At 44.3% G+C, this 20611-nt stretch overlaps 1 protein-coding gene and 1 long non-coding RNA gene across 14 annotated transcripts in view; one reads left to right on the plus strand and one right to left on the minus strand.

The window, feature by feature from the left end:
* Window positions 1-14911, minus strand: part of L3MBTL3 (L3MBTL histone methyl-lysine binding protein 3) — a 76685-nt gene extending 61774 nt beyond the window's left edge. The window contains exons 1-3 of one of the 12 annotated variants that reach the window (XM_085217317.1): window positions 13343-13482; window positions 5014-5118; window positions 3996-4107 (exon numbers count right to left, since the gene is read on the minus strand). In XM_085217317.1, the coding sequence (XP_085073443.1) occupies window positions 3996-4097 (102 nt within the window). In that variant the 5' untranslated portion in view covers window positions 4098-4107; window positions 5014-5118; window positions 13343-13482. Of the gene's footprint in view, window positions 1-3995; window positions 4108-5013; window positions 5540-5575; window positions 10789-12918; window positions 13054-13342; window positions 13483-14323; window positions 14344-14416; window positions 14551-14658 lie in introns of those variants that run through there. The other 11 variants (XM_085217316.1, XM_085217314.1, XM_085217323.1 and 8 more) reach the window with 11 other exon arrangements.
* LOC104909777 (uncharacterized) lies at window positions 14600-18910 on the plus strand. Of its 2 annotated transcripts, XR_014881402.1 has the most exons (4): window positions 14600-15027; window positions 15163-17227; window positions 17952-18189; window positions 18544-18910. It is a non-coding gene; the product is annotated as an uncharacterized LOC104909777 (long non-coding RNA). The 2 variants fall into 2 exon arrangements; XR_792587.4 differs by having other exon boundaries at window positions 14600-17227.
* The last annotated feature ends 1701 nt before the right edge of the window (window positions 18911-20611 follow it).

Raw genomic sequence — 20611 nt, forward strand, 5'->3', positions numbered from 1 at the left:
TTCATTAATCTGGGAACCGACTGCCCCCTGGTGCAGTATTTCTCCATGAAGTTCAGTTAGCATGAAACTGGCCATGGAACTTCGTAATAAAGAGAAAAAAATAAATTATTACCTATATCTGGTTGTTCTTCTTTAGAAAACTTAAATACGAACAAAGTTTATAAAATATTGAGAGAAATGATTTGTAAATGTTTCAAGCACTGGCATTACTTAAAGTGGTTTTTACCTCATTTCATTCACAGGAGAACTTCTATTCACAAAATTGAAGTGGTTCTAAAAAAGAAGGTTGTTCTTACTACAGCTACATCAGCTACACTTGCCTAATAATTTCTATTGATGAGGTTGGGTGTTAATATGACGCACAAGGAAAGAGTTCTCTTAGAATATCTGTATGGAAAAGTAAGTATGAAACTTCCTCATGCAAGTAATAAAGACAGGTAAATGCTCTGTGACTAAAAATGAGTTCAAGTAGCTCAATATTAAAAGGCAGCATTTCAAAATTTGGTGTAAGTTTAACCTACCAAATTTTTTTCCAATATTTTATAAAGAGAAAAATATACTAGATGTAAGCAACATATAATTCACTGTACAGTTCAGCTATGGCATATTATTTATTACATAAAAAAACTAAGAACTCCAATCTTTTACCAGTATAGAAAAACACAGTATTTGGATTTGTACACACTGCCACTACACTGTTCTCACTGAAATTTTCAATTGTATTTCAGTCTAAATAAATGGCAATCATTTGATATCTTTAGTGGAATGAGGTTACTGTAATTTCTGGAAGACACATGCAAGTTTAGAAGAAGCAACTGCTACGCAAGGCCACTTTCTTGAGGTCCAGAACGCGGTACTAAAATAGTCTTTTAACAGGGCAGTTCAGGAAAAACAATTGAATTAACCCTATTCTGTAAATAGGGAATTCTGAGAATTCTGCAGAATTCTGTGAATTCCACAAAGAGCATAACATATTTTTTTATGATTATATTTACAGCTTCATGGGATTAGCTACCCTTTTAACTGCCATTATTTGAAGCAATCCCAAAAGATGAGTTGTTACAATTCTCTCAGAAGATTAAAACCCTGACTTTTCTAACACCCCCAGCTGTTTTCTTATCTACATAAATGTCTAGCCTTTCGCTGAGTCTTGATGTTCTCTGGTCCACTTAGTTTCACAGGGTAATTCTGCCTTGTTAGAAAATATTTTTCCTTCACTCACTTTTAGAATGGTTCCACTTTGATTTCTTTGAGTATCCCCTTCATCTTATGTTATTAAAAAAAATAGCTATCTGCCCTGTTCTTTCTGAAGAATAATCTTTCATTATTCTGTGTACATTACTACCTCACTTCTCACAGTGTTTTCTCCAATGCCTGGACAAAAGAAAGAGTTTCTATCCAAAAATCAATTATTGGTTTGTGTCTAACAGTCAGTTGGCCGTAAGGACAACTTTAAAATGAAGCCCAGACTTTCCTTCAGAATGTAGTATCTTGCATGATTTCTTGAAGTTATGCTCAATTACATCCCCCAGTTTTTTTGCTTACTTCATATGAAAACTTTTCTATTCCTCTACTAATTAATGAGTCAACTTTACTTCTCTTTTGTTTCTTTTAACACAGGGAAAAAAGAACAAAGCAAGTACTGGTGAATAATAAGATATAATTGTATTCTCTTGACTTTCACCCTTTTGTATTCCTTCCTCAAACATTTTAGTATTATGTTTACCTTTCACACAACTTTGCTTATTAAAAAGTAAATGAATTTTAAAATTCTGAACTTATTAAAAAAATACAGAACTTGTCAGGGATGTGGAGGCTGATGCCAGCATTCAAAGCAGTGACCATGAGACAGTGAAGTCTGAAGGGAGCAAAATGAACCCTGAAATAACAGCACTGAATTTCAGGAGAGAAGATATTGGCTGGCTCAGAGATTTACTTGGCAGGATCACGTAGGAGACAGTTCTAAAGGGTAAATGGGCCCAGGAGACTTAGATATCTCCAAGGTCAACCTTTTCACACCACAAGATGCATGCCGATGCACAAGAAGTTAGGCAAACATGGATGAAAGCCAGAAGGAAAGAACTGAGAACTTCTGACTTAGTATAAATGCAAAGGGAGGAAATATGTAGAACGTAACACTGAGGAGACATAGAGAAGATATGCAGAGACATTGCCCAAGCATACAATGATGGCATTTGGAAACTGAAAGCTCAGGTGGAGAACAAACTAGCACAGACAACAAGAAAAGTATGTATGTGTATAGGCGGCAAAAGCACATCACCAAATTGGAGAGAGGGGTTGATACACTGGAGTGCTGGGCTGCTGTTCAGAAAAGGTAAAAGAACGGACTAACAAGAACTCATAAAGTACTACAGAAGTGAATGAAAGGCCTGCACCTGGGGTGGAATGACTGTGCAACACTACAGCCCAAGGCTGCCTGTGTGAAAGCAGCTTTGCAGAAAAAGGCCTGTGGGTCCCACAGGCAAGCTGAACACAAGACAGCTATGCGTTGTGGGAGCAATGAAAGCCAGAAGTACCCAGGGCTGTTTCAGCAAGAGAGTAGCCCACAGGTCAAAGCATCTGGTTATTCACCTCTACACAGTACTGGTGAGAGCAGATACAGTCTGCCGTGTCCAGTATAGGAAAAACATTAACATGTTCAAGGGACGTTTAGATGTTGTGTTGACGGACATGGTTTAGTGAGAACTATTGGTGATAGGTGGATGGTTGGGCTGGATGATCTTGTAGGCCTTTTCCAAACTTAGGGATAAGTCCCACAGATGCTGCAACAAATGATAAGTAAGGAGAAGCTGAAAGAACCTGCAATTAAGTATCAGTAAAAGGAAAAAAACAAACAAACATACACCATAAGGGCAGTGAAATACTTGGACAAGTTGCCCAGAGACGGCGGAATCTCCAGCCTTGACAACAGTCAAATCTGCCCTGGAAAAGGCCTGGAATAGCCTAATATTGCTCAGAGTGAGGGGTCAAGACAAGGTAGTCCTGTGGTCTTTTCCAAAGAAAACTAATCTGTAATTCTATTCTACAATTCTGTATTTTAAAAACAAACAAAAACATAAAGAAAACAATAACACCTGCAACATATGTATCCTGAATTTCATACATTTTTACCTCTTCAAACACAAGAAATTGTATTGAGCATCAAGGAACATAGAGTGCCTTTAAAAACACATTTTAAAAACAATTTGTGAAACTAAAAATTAGTGAGATTCAAAAAACAGACTTCTAGAAAACATCATCAATGTTTGTCTAAACGGAATCATAGGAAAATATCCACTATAATCAACAGGAAAAAAAAAGTGCAAGAAGCCTCTAACATCAAAGCTGCACTTTTAGCTGAAGGGAAACCTGAAGACGTAGTAAAATGTATCACTCCTCCCCCCAAAAAAACAAAATAATACATTAAATATTAAAAAGAACCCTGCTATAATTTATTTGGGGAAATACATGCAGTGTGAAAAATTTAATTAAAAGTACTATTCCAATGCCATTCAAATTGCTAAACTACACCAGCCTCAGAAACACTCACTTTATTCATTTTGCTAGGCATCCACATGACAAAACACAGAAAAATAAAGTATTTTTAGAAATAAAAAGAACTAAGAATATGAGACTGTGAAAATCAGTGACAGTACAGGCATTCTTAGTTAGACAGCACTGTAATACCTTAAATGGACTGAATATTCACACTTACATTTTAAATTTCTTGCATTTTGTGCATTTGATTACTTCTGTCTGTATAGTGAGGTAGTGTTAATTTATGCCTTCCTACAGGGATAACTGTTGTCTTTGCCAGCACCAGAAACTGAATCAAGACACTCCGGAGCTAAAAGCTAACAGGCTACAGTCTCTTAACTCAGAGCTGCAGATTCATGTTTTATTCATAGAAGCAGATACCTACACACCAGCTTGTGAAATACATTCCTCTGGCATATAAAATTTGTATTTTGCTTATCAAAAATTGCAAATCTTACCTTCAGGTCACTTCCTGGCAATGTACCTATGCCATCCTTCCAGTCCATAACACTAAATACATCAAACTCCTGGCCATTTCCACTGGAGGCAGATTCATTCATGATGCATGTACTAAGGAAAAAAAGAAAAAAGAAAAAAGATTTTAAAAACTGAAAATGTTAAAAATGCTCATTTCACTGGATATTTCTTTAAACGCACTTCATAGATTAGTATTAAACACTTCTTGGCATACTGACAACGTGGACAACTGATGACAATGCTGATAATATAAGCTAGTGTAAAAGCAACAAGGAAGGGAAAACATGAAAACATTAAAAAGTAATCCCTCCTTTATACAGCAGGAGGCTAGTAATGAGGCTGAATTGGAAAGAAATGCAAAACTCAAACTGCAAACAAATCGGCATGGGGAAAACATACATTAAGTATACCTAAGAAAAACATTTGTTCTGGGAAATGAGACAGAAATATATTAAGAACTATTAAAAAGAGCTTATTAAGTTAAGAAGATATTAAAGTTTTCCTGAATATCTCATAACATGATGTGAAAGCTTTACCCCAGTTCAAATTAAAATTGCAAAATGAATTTAAAACTATCTTTCATTTTCATTGTCTGACTCAGGAGGCCCAGGTATTCCTTGCCTGCCTCCACAGAGTTTCACCACGTATTTGTCTCGTATTTGTGAAATTCATTTACATGTAGACACGCACAGGAAAGCATATTCCAGCTTCACAAGACCTTGTTTTACCAGATCCCTCTGCTTTAGTACAGTGAAAGCAGAGGAGAAAACACTTATCTTTAGAAATAGTGGATTTGGACATTCTTTCTTGTGGCAAAAGTTTATCTACACAAGCAACGCCACCACATCACACTTGCCATTAGTGCCTGGCTTTGGCCCAGCATTTCCCTCTATCACGAAGTCGACATCAGTTGCACCGAACTGCAAATGGCGGTAGTGGCCATTTGTGACTAGAACCAGCTTACTGCTTCTTTACTGACTGCTCCTTTCTGCTTCTTACCAATCCAGTGATCTTTAGCTTTGTGGCCTGGCACCTCATTTAGTACTTGTTGGATGTGGAATCTGAATCACTGAATCCCTCTGTGAAGGGACTTCTGCGTTGTGCCTAGCAATTGAAACAATTTATGGCAAAAATGAGTCATATCTTCAGTTTGTGAACTATTAGCAAAAGCTTATTTCTTTTCAAATTAACACTCCTTGAACTCTTTAACACCTTCTAAGCCTCATTTTCCATCTGCAGACTGACTAAAAGCTTTCCCTGTAAGTACCAGTATTTTAAATTCAAATAGGCAGGTAGGCTTCTTTGACCTTAATTTTCAAAATCTTAATATTTAACATAGGTCCTACTCTCAAAATTTAGTTTCATCAAATATCTATTAATGCTCTGAAAATCTGGAACATCCAAAAAGACTGAGGATGACATCTGTTTACTCGCAGACAACAGAAAAAGATACAAACCAAGCACAAGTAAATGTGGATCTTTCAGAAGCTTTTGACTGAAAGTGTGAGGAGAAAAACACTTAGCTAATCAACTTTGTGGTGTGAAAAATATTTAAGCTTACTTTTTTATTTCATTAGAAAAATTGTATCAATCAATGGAACACCACTACATCCAGCCACTACTCCAGCGCTGTGTCAACAGTGTGACCTCTCTTGTGTTTCTCCTTGGTTTTCTCCTTGTTTCCAGAAGGACTGTGCAGTCTTTACCACCTTGAGTAATATCTCACTCACTGAGCAATTTCACTGCCATGACTACCACATGACATTAAGAGGACAAAGCTGGACCTCAGCAGTAGGCACTGCTCACAATGAAAGTGCCCACACTCCCCAAACCAAACAAATGCAGTATGAACTATGAAATTCCCTGAATCTCCAGACCTTGTCTTTTAAAAACTCTCACAGGCAAACTCACCACCACCTCAGGGCAGCTCCCACAATACAAACTGAACTTGATCCCAAGCCACTACAAAGTCAGTCTTTAGCAAGGCAAGGGAGCAGTTCATGTGCACTGACACCACACTCAACAGCAGCACGATGGCAGGAACACCGAAATTCTTGCAAAAACAAGACCCAGGCTACTAAGAAATAGCTGAAAATTTGATCTACCCAGAAATCCATGAAACAGAAGACAAAATATACTTCTCCAAGCATGCTGGTATGATATGCTCCCCACAACTGGCCTGCCAAGACACAGACAAAGCTGTGCTCTGTATTAACTCAAGTTTCTAACCCTTTTTAGTGGATGCTCTACTCAACCACTCAGTGGTTTGTTTATTGTGGAAAACATATTCCAAAGGTTCCTGCAGAAGAAATAATGAAAAGTGGGAAGAGGCCTGGGAGGCAACAGGGAAGAACTTCCTTGTAGTGGCAGCTGACCTGTGGGCCACAGTGAGCACTGCAGCACGTCCTGGCATCTCTGATAGTGCCACTGGTGTTACAGACGTGCTTCATAACAGAATCAGTTGGAAAAAAAGACCAAGTCCAAGTGAAATCTTTTTAACAGAAAGGTACATATTTCTCCCAAGAAAACAAACAATTTTTTATTAATTACACCTAACAAAGTACCCAGTTAACAATCAGCAGTAAAAATACATTCCATTGTTTGATAAAGTATTTGATATTGTTTTCCTTTTAAAATTAAGATTAGGGGCACAACCTGTACTTTCATATATTGATCCTCTTCAGCTTTCAGAAATGTAGGTGACGTGGATGAAAAGGTCACAGGGCAATGCAGATAGAAATGAATTTAACAAAGAGAATTACACTTAACAAAATATCTGTTTCCGGCTTCACTGAGCTTGCACAGATGAAAGATTGGTCTACATCTATCTAAAGCTGATAAGAAAGGGAGAAAAAGACCAATTACATTATTACAGTGGTGAGGTACTAAAAAAGGATGAAATCCTTTAGAAAGAGAACTACAGAATATCTTATCTACTCATTTTCATTTTTAAAGCTCCAATGCTCTTTGAATTAGTATAACTCCTTCCATAATAATCTCATTTGCTATCATTTCTGTTGCTACAACACTTCCAGAAAGTTTTTAAAATACTAGATGAATATAGGGCCAAGCAACTACAGGGCTGTGCCTGTGTCTGCCACCAATGCTAACTGACATGAAGGTAAGGCCATCACAGTAAGAACTTGAAACAGTCATTTTCCAAAATCCATTATTAGAGATGCAACTGCATTTTAGTCTTAGCAGCTGTAAGCCGTAAGATCTAGAGAGAAACGTGCTGTATTTTAATATTTCAATATTGACATTGCTCTAGACATACACACGTGAAAAAAAAAATACAAACCTCAAAAACATTAAAATAAGCATGCGTGTAAAATAAGATCAAACACATCCTTTAGAAAAAACCTTAGATTTTACCAACTGGTTCAGCAACAAATGAGTACCTCATAGAACAGATACTTAATGAGAATAACAGCATTAAAAATGAGGTAGATTCCCCTGGCGAAAGATTCTCTATTTAAAGACTTAAAGCAAAGAAATAGGAGAGAATATGCCAATTAAACTTACAAGTATTTTTTGAAATAATTACAGGTTATGTATTGAGTACGTCAGAGAGTAATAATAGAAGGATTTTTTTTATTTCAGTCGGTGCTTAAAAGAATTAACCGACACCTACCCAAATGTTGAAAGTCTAAGATGCCACCTGTGAAACACACAAGGAAGCACCACATGACTTCTAACCACTGGTCTCAATTCAGTATAGGTCACTGGGCAGCAGAGACAGGAGCTTTCAAAAGCAAAGCCAGTAATCAGCATTATCAGATTGGCATAACCTATCTGGATCAGTGTGTCCATTCTATTTACTCATTCCTTTGTATTTTTATTTTTACTTTTAAGGAATTCTGAAAGCACAGCGCCAGGACAGTTGAGCAGCTTTGGTCCAGGAGAGAAGAGGCTGATCCCAGCCCCCACCCCAGGCTAATGGCTCTTTCTTGGAGAGTAAAATTAGACACAAAGAGCCAGAGGAGGAGGTATGACCAAAAAAAAAAAAAAAAAAAAAAAAGTCATTGCTGTCAGGTCAAGCCTCTGGTGGCTGGAAAAAGGGAAACACCACTCCCATTTTTAAGAAAGGGAGAAAGGAAGACCAGATGAACTACAGGCTGGTGAGCTTCGCATCTGTGCCTGGGAAGGTCATGGAGCAGATCCTCCTGGAAGAGATAATAAGACACATGCAAGATGTGGAGATGATCCTAAACAGCCAGTGTGACTTCACCAAGGCCATATCATGTCTGATCAATTCGATGGCTTTCTATGAATAAGTGAAGGCATCAGTGGACAAAGGAAGGGCAACTGATATCTCTGATACTTAAACTTGTGCAAGGACTTTGGCATGATCCTATACCTCACCCGTGTCTCTAAACTGGAGAATTATGGATTTGAAGGCTGAAATACTCAGTGGATAAAGAGTTGGTTGGATGATCATAGCCAGACAGTTGTGGTCAATGGCTTTGTGGTGGAGGCTGGTCATGAGTACTGTCCCTCAGAGATCCATCAATGACATAGACTGTGGGATGGATTGCATCCTCAGCACATTTACTGATCATACGAAGCTAAGTGGTGCAGCTGACAGAACAGAATGGGGAGACACCATCCAGAGGGACTTGAACAGGCTTGAAAAGCAAACCCACATGAACTTAATGAGGATGAACAAGGCCAAGCGCAAAGTGGCGCACTGGGGTTGAAGCAATCCTAGATATGAGAACAGACTGGGAGAAGGATGTATTGAGAGCAGCCCTATGGACTGAGGGGTCTTGGTGGACAAAAAGCTGGTCATGAGCCAGTAGTGTGCCACTGCAGTCCAGAAAGTTGATGGTATCCCGGGCTGCATCAAGAGGGGTTGGCAAGCAGGGCAAGTAGGTCCAGAGGAGGCCACAGAGGTGATCAGAGGGCTGGAGCACCTCTTTTATGAAGAAAGGTTGAGTGAGTAGGGTTTATTTAGTTTGGAGAAGACTCTGGGGAGACCTCATTGCGGCCTTCCAGTACTTGAAGGGAGCTTACAAGCATGAGAAGGACGAACTTTTTCAGTCTGGCAGTGATAGGACAAGGGGAAATGGCTTTAAAATAAAAGAGGGGAAGTTTAGGTTAAACATGAGGAAGAAATTCTTTACTCAGTGGGTGGTGAGGTACTGGAACAGACTGCCCAGAGAAGCTGTGGATACTCCATCCAACCCGGCCTTGAGCACCTCCCGTGGGTAGCAACCCTGCCCATGGCAAGGGATTGAAATTGGATGGTCTTTAAGGTCCATTCAAACCCAAGACATTCCATGATTCCATGATTATATGAAGCAGCAGGTGAGGAAGGTGAGGTCCCAAAAGACAAAAAGAGACATCAAAGGAGGTGATATCCTTACAGCCTCTAGCAATGTCCCATATGCCTTGTAGGCATGCACGGAGCTGAAAACACCAGTCCTGACAGACATACAGAAACAAAGGCCCAAGTCTTTTTAGCCAGATACCACAGATGATTATTTTGGTCACCTCCAATGAGGAGACGAGGAGACTTTTTGCAGATAATCCACAGGCTGGAGGGGATGTACATAGGGGAAATGAAGCTGATCAGCAGGAGACAATGTGTATCAGAACAGCCTCCTCTTTGGAGATGATCAAAGCAGATAAAGACATCCATGCCCTACTGCCTAGAAGCCGGTGCGGTCGCAGCTCTGGTACATTTGTCTTTATCTGCTTTATCACATATGCGTGGGAAAACTACTAGGGCTGAATCATCATAACGCTCAGGCCAAACACAAGAGAACCACCCCACATAGCACATCTCCCCTTTTATTTTAGGCAAACTAGGGCTTAATGTAGCTTTAAAACAACAGTTATAGCAAAGGAAAATTGCTCATTACTGCAGCACAGAGAAACCAGAATTACTTCCTATGCACTGTAAACTAAACAGTGAGAGCCCACTTTTCTTCTCACGACTATCTGCTCAAGCAGGGCACACCACACACTTGTCTCCTTCTCATCCTTCCACTTCTTGCACTTCTTGATTATGTACTTCAACAAAAACAACCCCAACAGGAACAGTGCAGGAAACGATGAAACATTTTGAGGGTACCCACTACATTTTAATATGCACTTTTAAAATATCTGTTTAATGTTTTATTTCTTTTATGTTGCCTTAAAATAAGTATCTCCAGATTACACATTTCCTTCAAAATCTCATTTTTCATCCTTGAAAAACGACTTTACCAGTTCTACTACTCTACTGTTGTGTGTTGAAGGACTGTCTGTGTCAATTCCACTACTTTGCCTGTTGCTCATGAAATTTATTACAAATAAGTTACTTTAAAGATGAGCTATATGTAGGTAGGAATTATATTCACAGAGGGACCTAAGCTTAAAATTCTTTGCCCTCCTTAGCACTCATAAGAGGAATTGGACCAGATTTCCTGTCAATGTTGTCCCCTTACTATTATTTCCTCTTGTTTTATCTCTTGCTACTTCTCTGTCTGCTGCACTCTCCAGGGACACAGTGTACGTTTGGCCTTGCTTCCTAGTAGATAGGCTTAAAATCAGTTTCCTCACACAAGGAACCTGGCCACAGACATTACAAACTGCAGACCGTGTTGTCTGTTAGGAGTGAGCCTGTACCAGCACTAAGAATGGGTTTTGAATCTGAATCTGGTCTCTGCCAGCAGCTAACACAGGTACCAATGCTCAGAACTGGGTAACATTTGCAGTTACAGACAGCTTTTGGCTACTTTTTATTTTCAAACATCCACAGAGCACTGTAATATCCAATACTGATACTATTCCATCAACTAATGAAATTCACCATTAACAACTTCCAACTTGTTTATAGAGAAGTTGAACCTGAGGAACTCTGAGAAAGGATCTCCTCTACAACACTTCCATGACTTGTTTGTTTTCGTCCCTCTCAGTGCAGTCCTGAATAGGGGTTCAAGATGCTCAGGTACTAAGACTGGTGTACAACTCCCAATTTATTTACTCTCATTTGTTAACCTCTTCTATTTCCTTGAATTGGGCACAGAGTGACAGAGAACTCCCATCTCCTTCCATTTGCAGTGCAGACATCTCAGGAAGACTGTGATGCACCAAATCTTCACGCTGTGCATCATCTGTATGTCAAGTTGCACGAAGAGAAGTTAGCACCCAGTGAGCCCCTCTGCACGCTCACACCTGGCTCATGCCCTTCTCCTCCATTCTGCCTGTTTTCAGCAGCCTCCACGGGGTCTGCAATCCTTAAACCATTAATTCGCTTTTTGTTTTAGCTCCTAACTGCTGGTCCCTGAGTTTCTCCTTATCTCCAGTTCACAAAGAGCTCCTATTTCCCATTGTGATGAGTAGCGCTACTACTGAAGCAATAATAAGCTGTGGCTACATGCACACTATTGCTGTCTTCAGTAAATCCCATCCACATAATCCCTGGTTCCTCACACCCACCGCTTACATTCCGTAATCCTACCTGTCAGCGGTATTAAAATATGAAGGGTAACGGGAATAACCCACAAACGCCAACCCGAGTGATGCCCGACAACACTGAACCAGGCAGAGGGAAAGGGCTCACCGCGCCACCATTTTCTAGAAAAACAGAACTATTAAAAGCAACAGTGGAGAAAAACTCAAGAAATTAATAAGAACCATACACAGCAACAAACAAACCCAAAGTTCGCTACAGTTGCCCGGCTGACAACAAACGCCCTCCAATGAGAGCGCCGCGGCAGCCGCCGTCATTGGCGCGCTGCGTCCATTGGGACCGGCGGAGCGCAGCGGAGCGGCGGGGTCTCGCGGCAAGGGCCGCCCGGGCGGCGCGGCGGCACCGCACCGGCACCGCACCGCCCGCAGCTCTCCGCCCGCGCGGGTGTTCACCGGAGCTGCTGGGAACGGGAGAACTTCTGGGGGCAGGAACCGCTTTCCCGAAGGGGCTTTACGCTGCAGCAGGAAGGTTCTGCTCTGATTCTGAACACGAGCCGTTCCGAAAGCAGCGTGAAGTCGAGCGTTCGCTTCTCGAGTTGTATTTACACTTTCCACCTGATTGTTAGCGCTCGCTGCAGAGCGTTGACTCACGCGCAGAAACAAAAAAGCAAACACGCTCAGCCCAACGCCTCTCAAAACCGAACGGAACAACAACGAGAAGGCGGCTCTCGCTCCGTGTCAGTTCACGGCTCGCACAGCCCGTCCCGCTGCCCGCAGGTCACCGCACGGCTCCGCGCGTCACGGCCTTCCCCGCCGCATCCCGCGGGGCCGCGTTTCCAGGAAGCGTTACTCAGCGCCTCCGAGCGCTGCGAAGAACGCGGCGGCCGACGGCGGTGCGCGAGGCCGGCCCGGGCCGCTCTGAGCCCCGCACCCCGCCGCGCTCGGCCTGGAGCCGCGCCGCGGAGCGGCCGCCGGAGCGGAGCGGCGCGGGGCCCGCCGGGCGCGGCCGCCGGCTGCCAGCGGCCTACCGCCAGAGGTCCCTCCTTGGCCAGTTTTGCGGCGTGTTTTGCCGCACTTGAAACTTTCTGGCGGAGAAAACCCGGAGTGCTCAGGTCCGCGTTTCGCCCGGGCTCGGGCAGGAGCGCCGAGACAAAGCGGCCGCCCGCTCCGACGGCCGCCAGCCGGCAGCGCTCGAGCGGTGGGAGCGCGCTTCTCCCGCCGCCCCGCGCCGCTCCCCGCTTTTTTCTCTTTCCCCCCCTCCCCCCGGCCCGGAGAGACGGGAGCGCGCGGGAGGAGACGGACCCCCGGTCGGCGCGGGGGCGAGCGCGGTGCGCGCGAGGGTGGGAGAGGAACTGGGTGCCGAGGGTTCCTGAGGAAGTTGCACAACCAGAGAGGGACTCCGCTTGTTTACCGGGTCCTTCCCCCACCCCTCCACCTCCCCCCCCACCGAAACGGGGATCCGGGAAAGGGCGGCTGGCTCCGAATGGAAGGGGAAAATTTTACCTTCTCCTCCCTCCTCCCCTCCCCCAGCGAGGAGGAGGAGGAGGAGGAAGAGGAGGAAGGAGGGGGGCGCGCTCTCTTTCCCGAGGGGGCTGCGGGATTTGCTCCTCGGCCGCTCGCAGCCAATCTCGACGCGAAGATCGCCCGACGGAGAGGTGCCCCTTCCCGCGGAGAGCAGCGCCGCGTCGCCCCCCGCCCGCCCGCAGCCCAGCCCCGAGCTCCAACTTTTTCTCTCACGCTCTCGCGTGCGGCCGCTCCGACGAAGCGGCCACAAAATGGGGGCGGCAGTGGCTCCCAGCCCCCCGGATCCCCCTTGCCTCGCGCTCCGGGCGGCCGCTCCCACCCAAAATAATAATCACAATAATAATAATAATAAAAAAATCCCGCTCCCCCTCCCCCCGTCGCGAAAACGCCGCCTCACACGCACGTTAGCGAGAACAAGTGTGCCTATATCCTGTTGTTAATGCACCGGCTGCGGAGACAGAGCGGTGGGGGGAGACGGGGCCGCACCCCCGGCGGCGCTCGGGCCGAGAGCGCGCAACTCGGGGCAGAGCCGCGCGCCGGCCGCTCGCCCCCCCCGTCCGGGCGCACACGTGCGCAGGCAGCGCGGGGCTGTCCCGCGGGACCCCCGGCGCCGCCCGCGGGTGACAGCCGCCGGCCCGCAACGGGCAGGGGCCGCCCCGCGCTCGCCCCCCGCCTGCCGCAGCGGCCCGGGAGCGCGCACCGCACGGCAGCGGCGGGCGCGGAGCACTCGAGCTAAAGACTTTTTTTTTCGCCTCTTAAAAAAAAAAAAAAAAACGCTAGCTTTTTTTTTTTTTTCGGTATGTGCATGTGTGTGCAAACTTTCCCCAAAATGGCGGAAATTGGGAGATGATTATATTTTAAATATCTCTCGCGCACAGGCACACAAAGTGCGGGAGCGACGGGAACGCCAAACTCTCCGCTGCGCGCTGAGCGCGGCCTTCGCGCACGGGGACCCGCGGCACATTCAACCGGTCCATCCCGGCCGCCGCCTGCCGCTTCCGACCGAAAAAACGGGGCTCGCGCACCGCCCCCCCCCCCTCGGCCGCGCCTCGCCCCCCCGCGCCCGCACCTCGCCCCGTCCTTCGGCGTGCGCGAACAAAGAGCCGGGGCCGGGGGGGAGCGCAGCGCAGGATCCCCCCCGCTGCCCGCCCTCCAGCGCGCAGCCCCGCGCCCCCCCCCGGCCCCATCGCGTTTGTCCCCGCGGTGCCCCGCGAGCGGCGTTAAATGGAGCCGAGCGGCGGCTCGGCGGTGGGGCAAGTCCGCAAAATGTCTCTCCCCTTCCCTTCCCCCTCCCTGCGGAGCCCCCTCCCCCCCTAAAAAAGGCCCCCCCGGCGCGTTTCGGCGGCTCCCTCCCCCATACGGAGCTCTATGCACATGCACATACGTGCGTGCCCGTGGCTGCGCCGAGATACGCGGCACGGCTCGATGCGCGTACTCCCGTCATGTGTTTGGGAAGAGAAAAAGAAATAGCAGGCACCTCTCTCTCTCTTTCTTTTGTTCCTCTTTCTCACTCACACACTTGGGGCTCGGGGAGGCACCCCCTGCCCCGGCCGCTCCCCCGCCACTTGCGAGTCACTTGCCCACTTTCCCCGGCGCGAACTTCCATCCCCGCCGCGCGGGTGGGGGGAGAAGCCCCCTCCCTTCCCCGGCGGCGTTTCGTAAGGGAGGGCGAGGAGGTGCGCCTCTGCCTTTCTCTCGCTCTCCAACTTTCATCCTCACCTACGGCCGAACCCGACCCCACCGCCGGCCTTCGGCCGCCGACGCCGTTCCCCGGCCGTGGCCGGCGGCTCCGGCTCGCAACCCGCCGCTCCTTACCCCCCCAAATTCTCTCTCTCTCTTTTTCTCCGGCTCTCGAGTAGGTCCTGACAAATATGGTCCAGGGCTGCGGGCACAAGTGAGCATGCGCCCGCCGAGCCAGGGCTGGGGAAAGGGGAAACTGCTGCCGCCGCCGCCGCTCGTTCTTCCTCCCTCGCCTGCGCTGCCGCTGCGCCGGAGCCGCGCTCGCGGCAGCGGCAGCGCAGGCGAGGGTGGAAGAGCGAGCGGCGGCGGCTGAAGTCGGCGGTGGCGGAGCGCACGGCGCCCTGCGAGGTGCGGCATCCCCGGTTGCATGCCGACGCCGGAGGAATAATAAGGAGGCTTGCGCGGCAGCGCGCTGCTATTTTTGGTCTTTTGGAAAATAACGCGCTGCGCCCTTTTTTTCTTTTTCTCCTTGTCTTCTCGCAGTCTTTTCCCCCATTCTTTCACTAAAAGGCGTGACGGGTCGCTGCCTGCCGTCCGAGCGCGGAGCCGAGCCTCTTGCCTTGGGATGTCACACGGGACCTGGCTGGGGAGTGCAGCTACGCACACTCCTGGACTCTGCTACGGCACTGGGCCTCAGCCCGCTGCAGCCGGTCTGCAAATGGAAAGTAGTTTCACCTGTGTCACCTACCCTCCATCGTTCCCTGTGCTCACAATGGAAGATATTTTCTGTCACTTGTCATTGTTTAGAAAATGCTACGAATGGAAGGCCCGTGTTTGTTTTTTGTTGGTTTTTTTTTTTTTTTTAGGGGGTCAGAGAGGGTGGGGTACCTTCACCTAGAAGGAGGGCTGCAAAGCAACATTAAACAGGATAGAGTTACACGAGGCCTAACTAGATGGGTGAGAGGGAGGGAGGGGGATTGCAATATGTTGTGTATATGATGCTTGAAAACATTTAGATACATAGATAGGTATAGGTATAGATAGATGCAGATATAGATGGGTAAATAGATGAGAGAGAGGGGGGGAGAGAGAGACAGAAAGTTTCAGGTAAAGTGTAAACCAACATGGAATACAGTCATCGTTACACTTACCAGAAATTTTTTATTCAGATCACATGATATCTCTGTAAGATGGCCATGTTCTGAAGGCGAGGATTTGCAAAGCGAATTAAGCATTTTTAGTAGTTTGGCATGTTGTTATGTCTCTTTTAAAATAGCCCTCAGCCTCCTATTTATCCCAGTAATTATCAAGTCCAGACTTTCCCTTGAATTTACATATGCTTCCTTCTACAATTACAGTGACAACTGTGGCCCAAATTATTAAAATGGAAATAAGATTAAAAAAAAAAATAGGACTAAATAATAGGATTCATTATCAACATAAATAAATATATGACAAAAAATGCTCACCTACAAAGTCAGAATAGCCAAAATATGACTTGTATCAGACAAAAGAAAACCTTTTTTTCTATTATGGATATACACTTTTTATGATGGGTATATACTGTGTGCATCCCTGCAACTGGGGCAGCCTTGCGCTGGACAAAGGATAGAAGTGCCCTTCTCTGACAGGGAGACTTCCAGCATTGGCTTCCATTCACTGAAGTACTTATGTAAGAACATATGTTAAAATATTTAAGAATCAAACCTATGTCCCTACTCCTAACTTAGGTGTGGCTTTACTTAGACTTCTAACTTGTCCTGAGAGCTTCTATTTACTGAAAAGGTAAAATTGAAATCACGTGTGTTTGCAGGATGGTGCCTATGTGTGGTACATAGTATTATTTTATGTTTAACATCTCTCATGCCCATTCAGCTCAAATGGCATTGCATGTAGGGTGCAGTTTTCATTAATGAACATATGTTCATTAAAAACTAATTATGGAAAACAGTATTAACCTTATTGTAATAATTAGCGATAGCATATTTAAACTCTTCTAGAATAGTTCTGCACAAAAAAAAAAAATAATGAAAGGATGAGAAAATTCCAATTTTCCTCACGAACTCTTAATTGAGGAAATATAAGGGTTAGAAACAGAGAATAAACCGTAACTGAAGTTACTCAATGCTTTTTTGATAATCATTTCCTAACGTTATGGAAATATTTTTATGCAGATAGCTGCCAAATAACTAGATTATTCCATTGTAGCCTCAAATTAGCCGAGTTCTGCAGAAGACATGTAAAGAATGACAAAATTTGGTACTATTTAAAACACTCTTTAGGACACTCAGCGTGTGCTGATCATTTCTCCAGATGATGGTGGGGTTTTGGGAAGAGTACACCATACTGTTCTGAAGATCCATTTCTAAGCAATTTATGCACAGTTAATTTGTTTATGCTTGAAAAATCACATCTCTTTTCCTTTAAAAATCTGATAGAGAATCGCAAATTTGTAAAAGCCTGTTAAATTCTAGTCCATCTGACCTAGTATGCGATAGCCCCTCACAGAAATGGCTCCACATTTGGAAAAGATATCCTTGAAGGATATATATGCTGAACATCCAAACTGAAACCCAGCACTGGGGATGGAGCAAAGATGTTCTATTGGGTAAGTAGTTTCAAATGGATTGCTCTTTGATTAAAGGACATGGGAAATTAATACAGGTTCTTTCTATTAGTTGTCTCTCCTTCAATTCTTGCCCTAATCAGATTCTGGCAGCTCGTGATGTGTTCTAAACCCATTATTTTGTCAATAACAATTTATTGAGAAAAAATAGATTAAGCATTATTTAAATATGCTCTTTGAACATTGTTTCTGTTGCCATTTTATTGAACACCAGGCTTCCACATCTATTCTGAAGGCAGAGAATTCTAAATGCTTGTTTTCTATATGTAAGCATGGTGTTCAATATGATTTTGGCAGTATGCATAATGACATGTTTTGGAATAGCTAAATTTGGTCTCCCTGTGAGTATTTTTTTGACTTGTTGAATAGGTGTGCTGTAGCCAAATCACGATTATTCTTCTTAGAGTGTGCACATAAACATTCACATACGTGCCTTCAAATCCCATATCATGAATACCATTTAAGGTAGTGAGGGGAAAGAAATGTACATTAATGATTCAGTTTGTATATGGGGTTGATATCATCATGTGATCTATTAGCTCCTCTGCAAATACCTAAAAATAAACTAAGAAAATAAACAGTATTTACAACTTATTGAACTAGCATTTCTGGTATCAGTATTTGTGGAATTCGGTCTAAGACACTTAAAGATGGCTGTATTTCTAGATAGTAGCCTGTGCATGATATTTTACCATCCTTCTCCTAGCAACTTGTGCAGCTCATTGTGTGACCGTTCTGAACACCGGCAGTCACCTATCTGCCACATGATCCTTCCCTAAACCAAACCAGGACGGAAGAGATCACTTGAGGGCTGTAACAAACAAGAAAGAGAATGTTGCATAAGATACTCCGTAGAACTTAAAGCTGGGAAAACAGAAGTGTAGAAGTTTGAGAAACTGAAGGTGAAGAGAGATGATATATATGCTTTCCTAACTGAAAGACAGGTAAGTGACACCAGTTCCACTTGACAGTGGGAGTGCAAGTGGTAGAAGGGGTGATCCCTTCTTCTCCAGGGTCTTGGTGTCCCCACAAATGTGAAGAAGTTAAGACTGACCCACTACCAATAATGGGGAATTGAAAAGTAACTGGTTGGCTGTTTGGTTTTTTTTTGTTTGTTTATTTGTTTGTTTCTACTAATACCAATAATTATCACATTTTTTGAATTACCACATTAACTAGGGAACAAATAGTACTTCAAATCTGAGTGTGTGCTCTGGCCACATCCTAACCCCATACCAGAGTGAGACTCAAGAATGCAGTGGCTCTTTTTTTTTTTTTTTTTTTTTTTTTTTCCCTAGGAAAGAAAAAGCATGAGATCCTGAAGGAAGCCACAGTGTTCTCCAGCCAGATTTCAGCCCAGTACACACCTGGACACACTCTAGGTGCAGCCTTGGAGAACATTTTTTCTAGAGACTGTGTATGTCAAGACAGTGCAAAGCAGGTATTCCAAGGATTTCATCCAAGTTGTAAGACTGGTGTTCCAAGGATTTCATACAAGTTGCAAGACTGTAAAGATTTCTAGAAGCAGTTTGCATCCTGAAAGAAATTCAAAGGTGGATGTGGAACTTAGGGACTGTGAATGCTGAAGTGAATCCAGAGCAATATTGCACATGAAAACATTGGGAAGCACTGGATCAGAAATAAAAGCTAAAAATTAATTTGTAAGACTGTGTCAAATTGAAATGTGGATACAAATACAGTACGATACAATACAAATGGGGATTCTTGAATCATGAGAAGAATGAAGACAGAAGTTTGAGCATGCAGGCTAGACATTGGAGTTTGAAGCACTGGCAAGACTTGAATCACTTGATGGGAGTAGGAATGGGCAGAAGAGTCTGGAGTGGTAGGGAGGAGGAGTACCAAGGTAGAGCAGAAACTAAGTGATCTAGAATGGATGATAGGCCAAAAGAAATCAGTAAGAATAAAGGTCCTAAGAGTGGAAAGTGGGCAATGGTAAAAGAGAAACCACGGTGGAGGACAAGTGATTTGTAAAGGAAAAACAGAGTGTGAGGGGACAAGGAATGTAATAGGGGAAGACAAGAGGGAACCTGCATTAGGCAAAGCTGAAACAGCAGGGAAATTGCCGTCTTTATAAATGTGACTTACTAGATTTAAGGAGCAGTGACAACATCTTCCTTATAGATGGAGAGGAGAGCAACAACCACAGGGCTCTTTTGACAGGGCACACTTTTCCTGCATTCTCCTTTCTAAGGTGGGAGAGCACAAAATGCGTGTACAAATGCCATATTTCTTAGTAGATGGTATCGGTTCCAGCTGTAAGATAACAGTAGCCTCACAGCAGAGCACCATCCTGGAAAGTTTGTTCCAGCGGGGTCCTCCACACCTGCCATCTCAAAGATGAGCAGTCAACCTGAGAGCTAAGGCTGTATTTTTGAATTTTCGCAAAGAAGGAAAGTTGATGGGCAGCACAAGAACAAGCCTAATTCTTAGGAACAAAAACTGAATGAAAAAAATGTTGCAGCCTACAGTCCTGATGCAAAGAACAATTTGGTTCAAATGGGCAACAAATGAAGGGTTTATTTTGCTGGAAAACTTTCTAGATCTATAACTGCTGCTGAGAAATAACTAGAAGTGAATGAACAGCTCATCCTATAGGTGTGATCGGATATCAAAGTCTGCCAGCATGCAGAAAGAAGGAGAATGTCCTATTCAAAGTCTTTAAGACACAATGGCAGAATTAGAACTTGCTTTGATTTACTCTTCCTGGAGACCAACAGATCAGTTTTTAGAGCAACATGTGTCAGACATAGTGACTCACAACCACACACTGGCATCTCTAGTAAAGCAGAGGTTGGTCCAGCAGGAGATGAAGAGGAAAGAATCCTGGATTTTGTATCTAGTAACCCTAAGATTGGACAACCCTTAGTATGCAGTAGACTCGCTTTATTTTCAGTCCTTTTTATCTAAAAGGTTGTTCCCACAATTAAATACTTTGTTTAAAAAAGATATTAATGGTGTAAGACACATGGCACCTAACAAGCAATAAATGCTTGATGTACGTGAGGTAATGGCACAGGTTTTACTATAGATGTACAGATTTTTTCTAAAGGTGGTTAATGCAAAATCCTGACCTCAGTTGTTTATGGCAGTGGAAGGAAAAGAGAATAAAGTTTTTCTGTACATTAATATGAGTTTTCCTTAGCGGAGTGTTCACAATTGTGATTGGAGAGGGATGGGCATCCAGTAGGCCTACCAAATGTGATTGCAATTAAAGCAACAAACAGAACATCTCCTGTTAGCTTCCAGATTCCAACCTCCAATGCAGAACAGCAAGAAGTGCAGTCTCTATAATGTTTTTCCAGTGATGTCATGTCACATGGACATGCAGCAATAGCATTCCAC

This window comes from Meleagris gallopavo, chromosome 2 (assembly GCF_905368555.1).
Source record: "Meleagris gallopavo chromosome 2, MGAL_WU_HG_1.1, whole genome shotgun sequence".
Classification (NCBI taxonomy): Eukaryota; Metazoa; Chordata; class Aves; order Galliformes; family Phasianidae; genus Meleagris; species Meleagris gallopavo.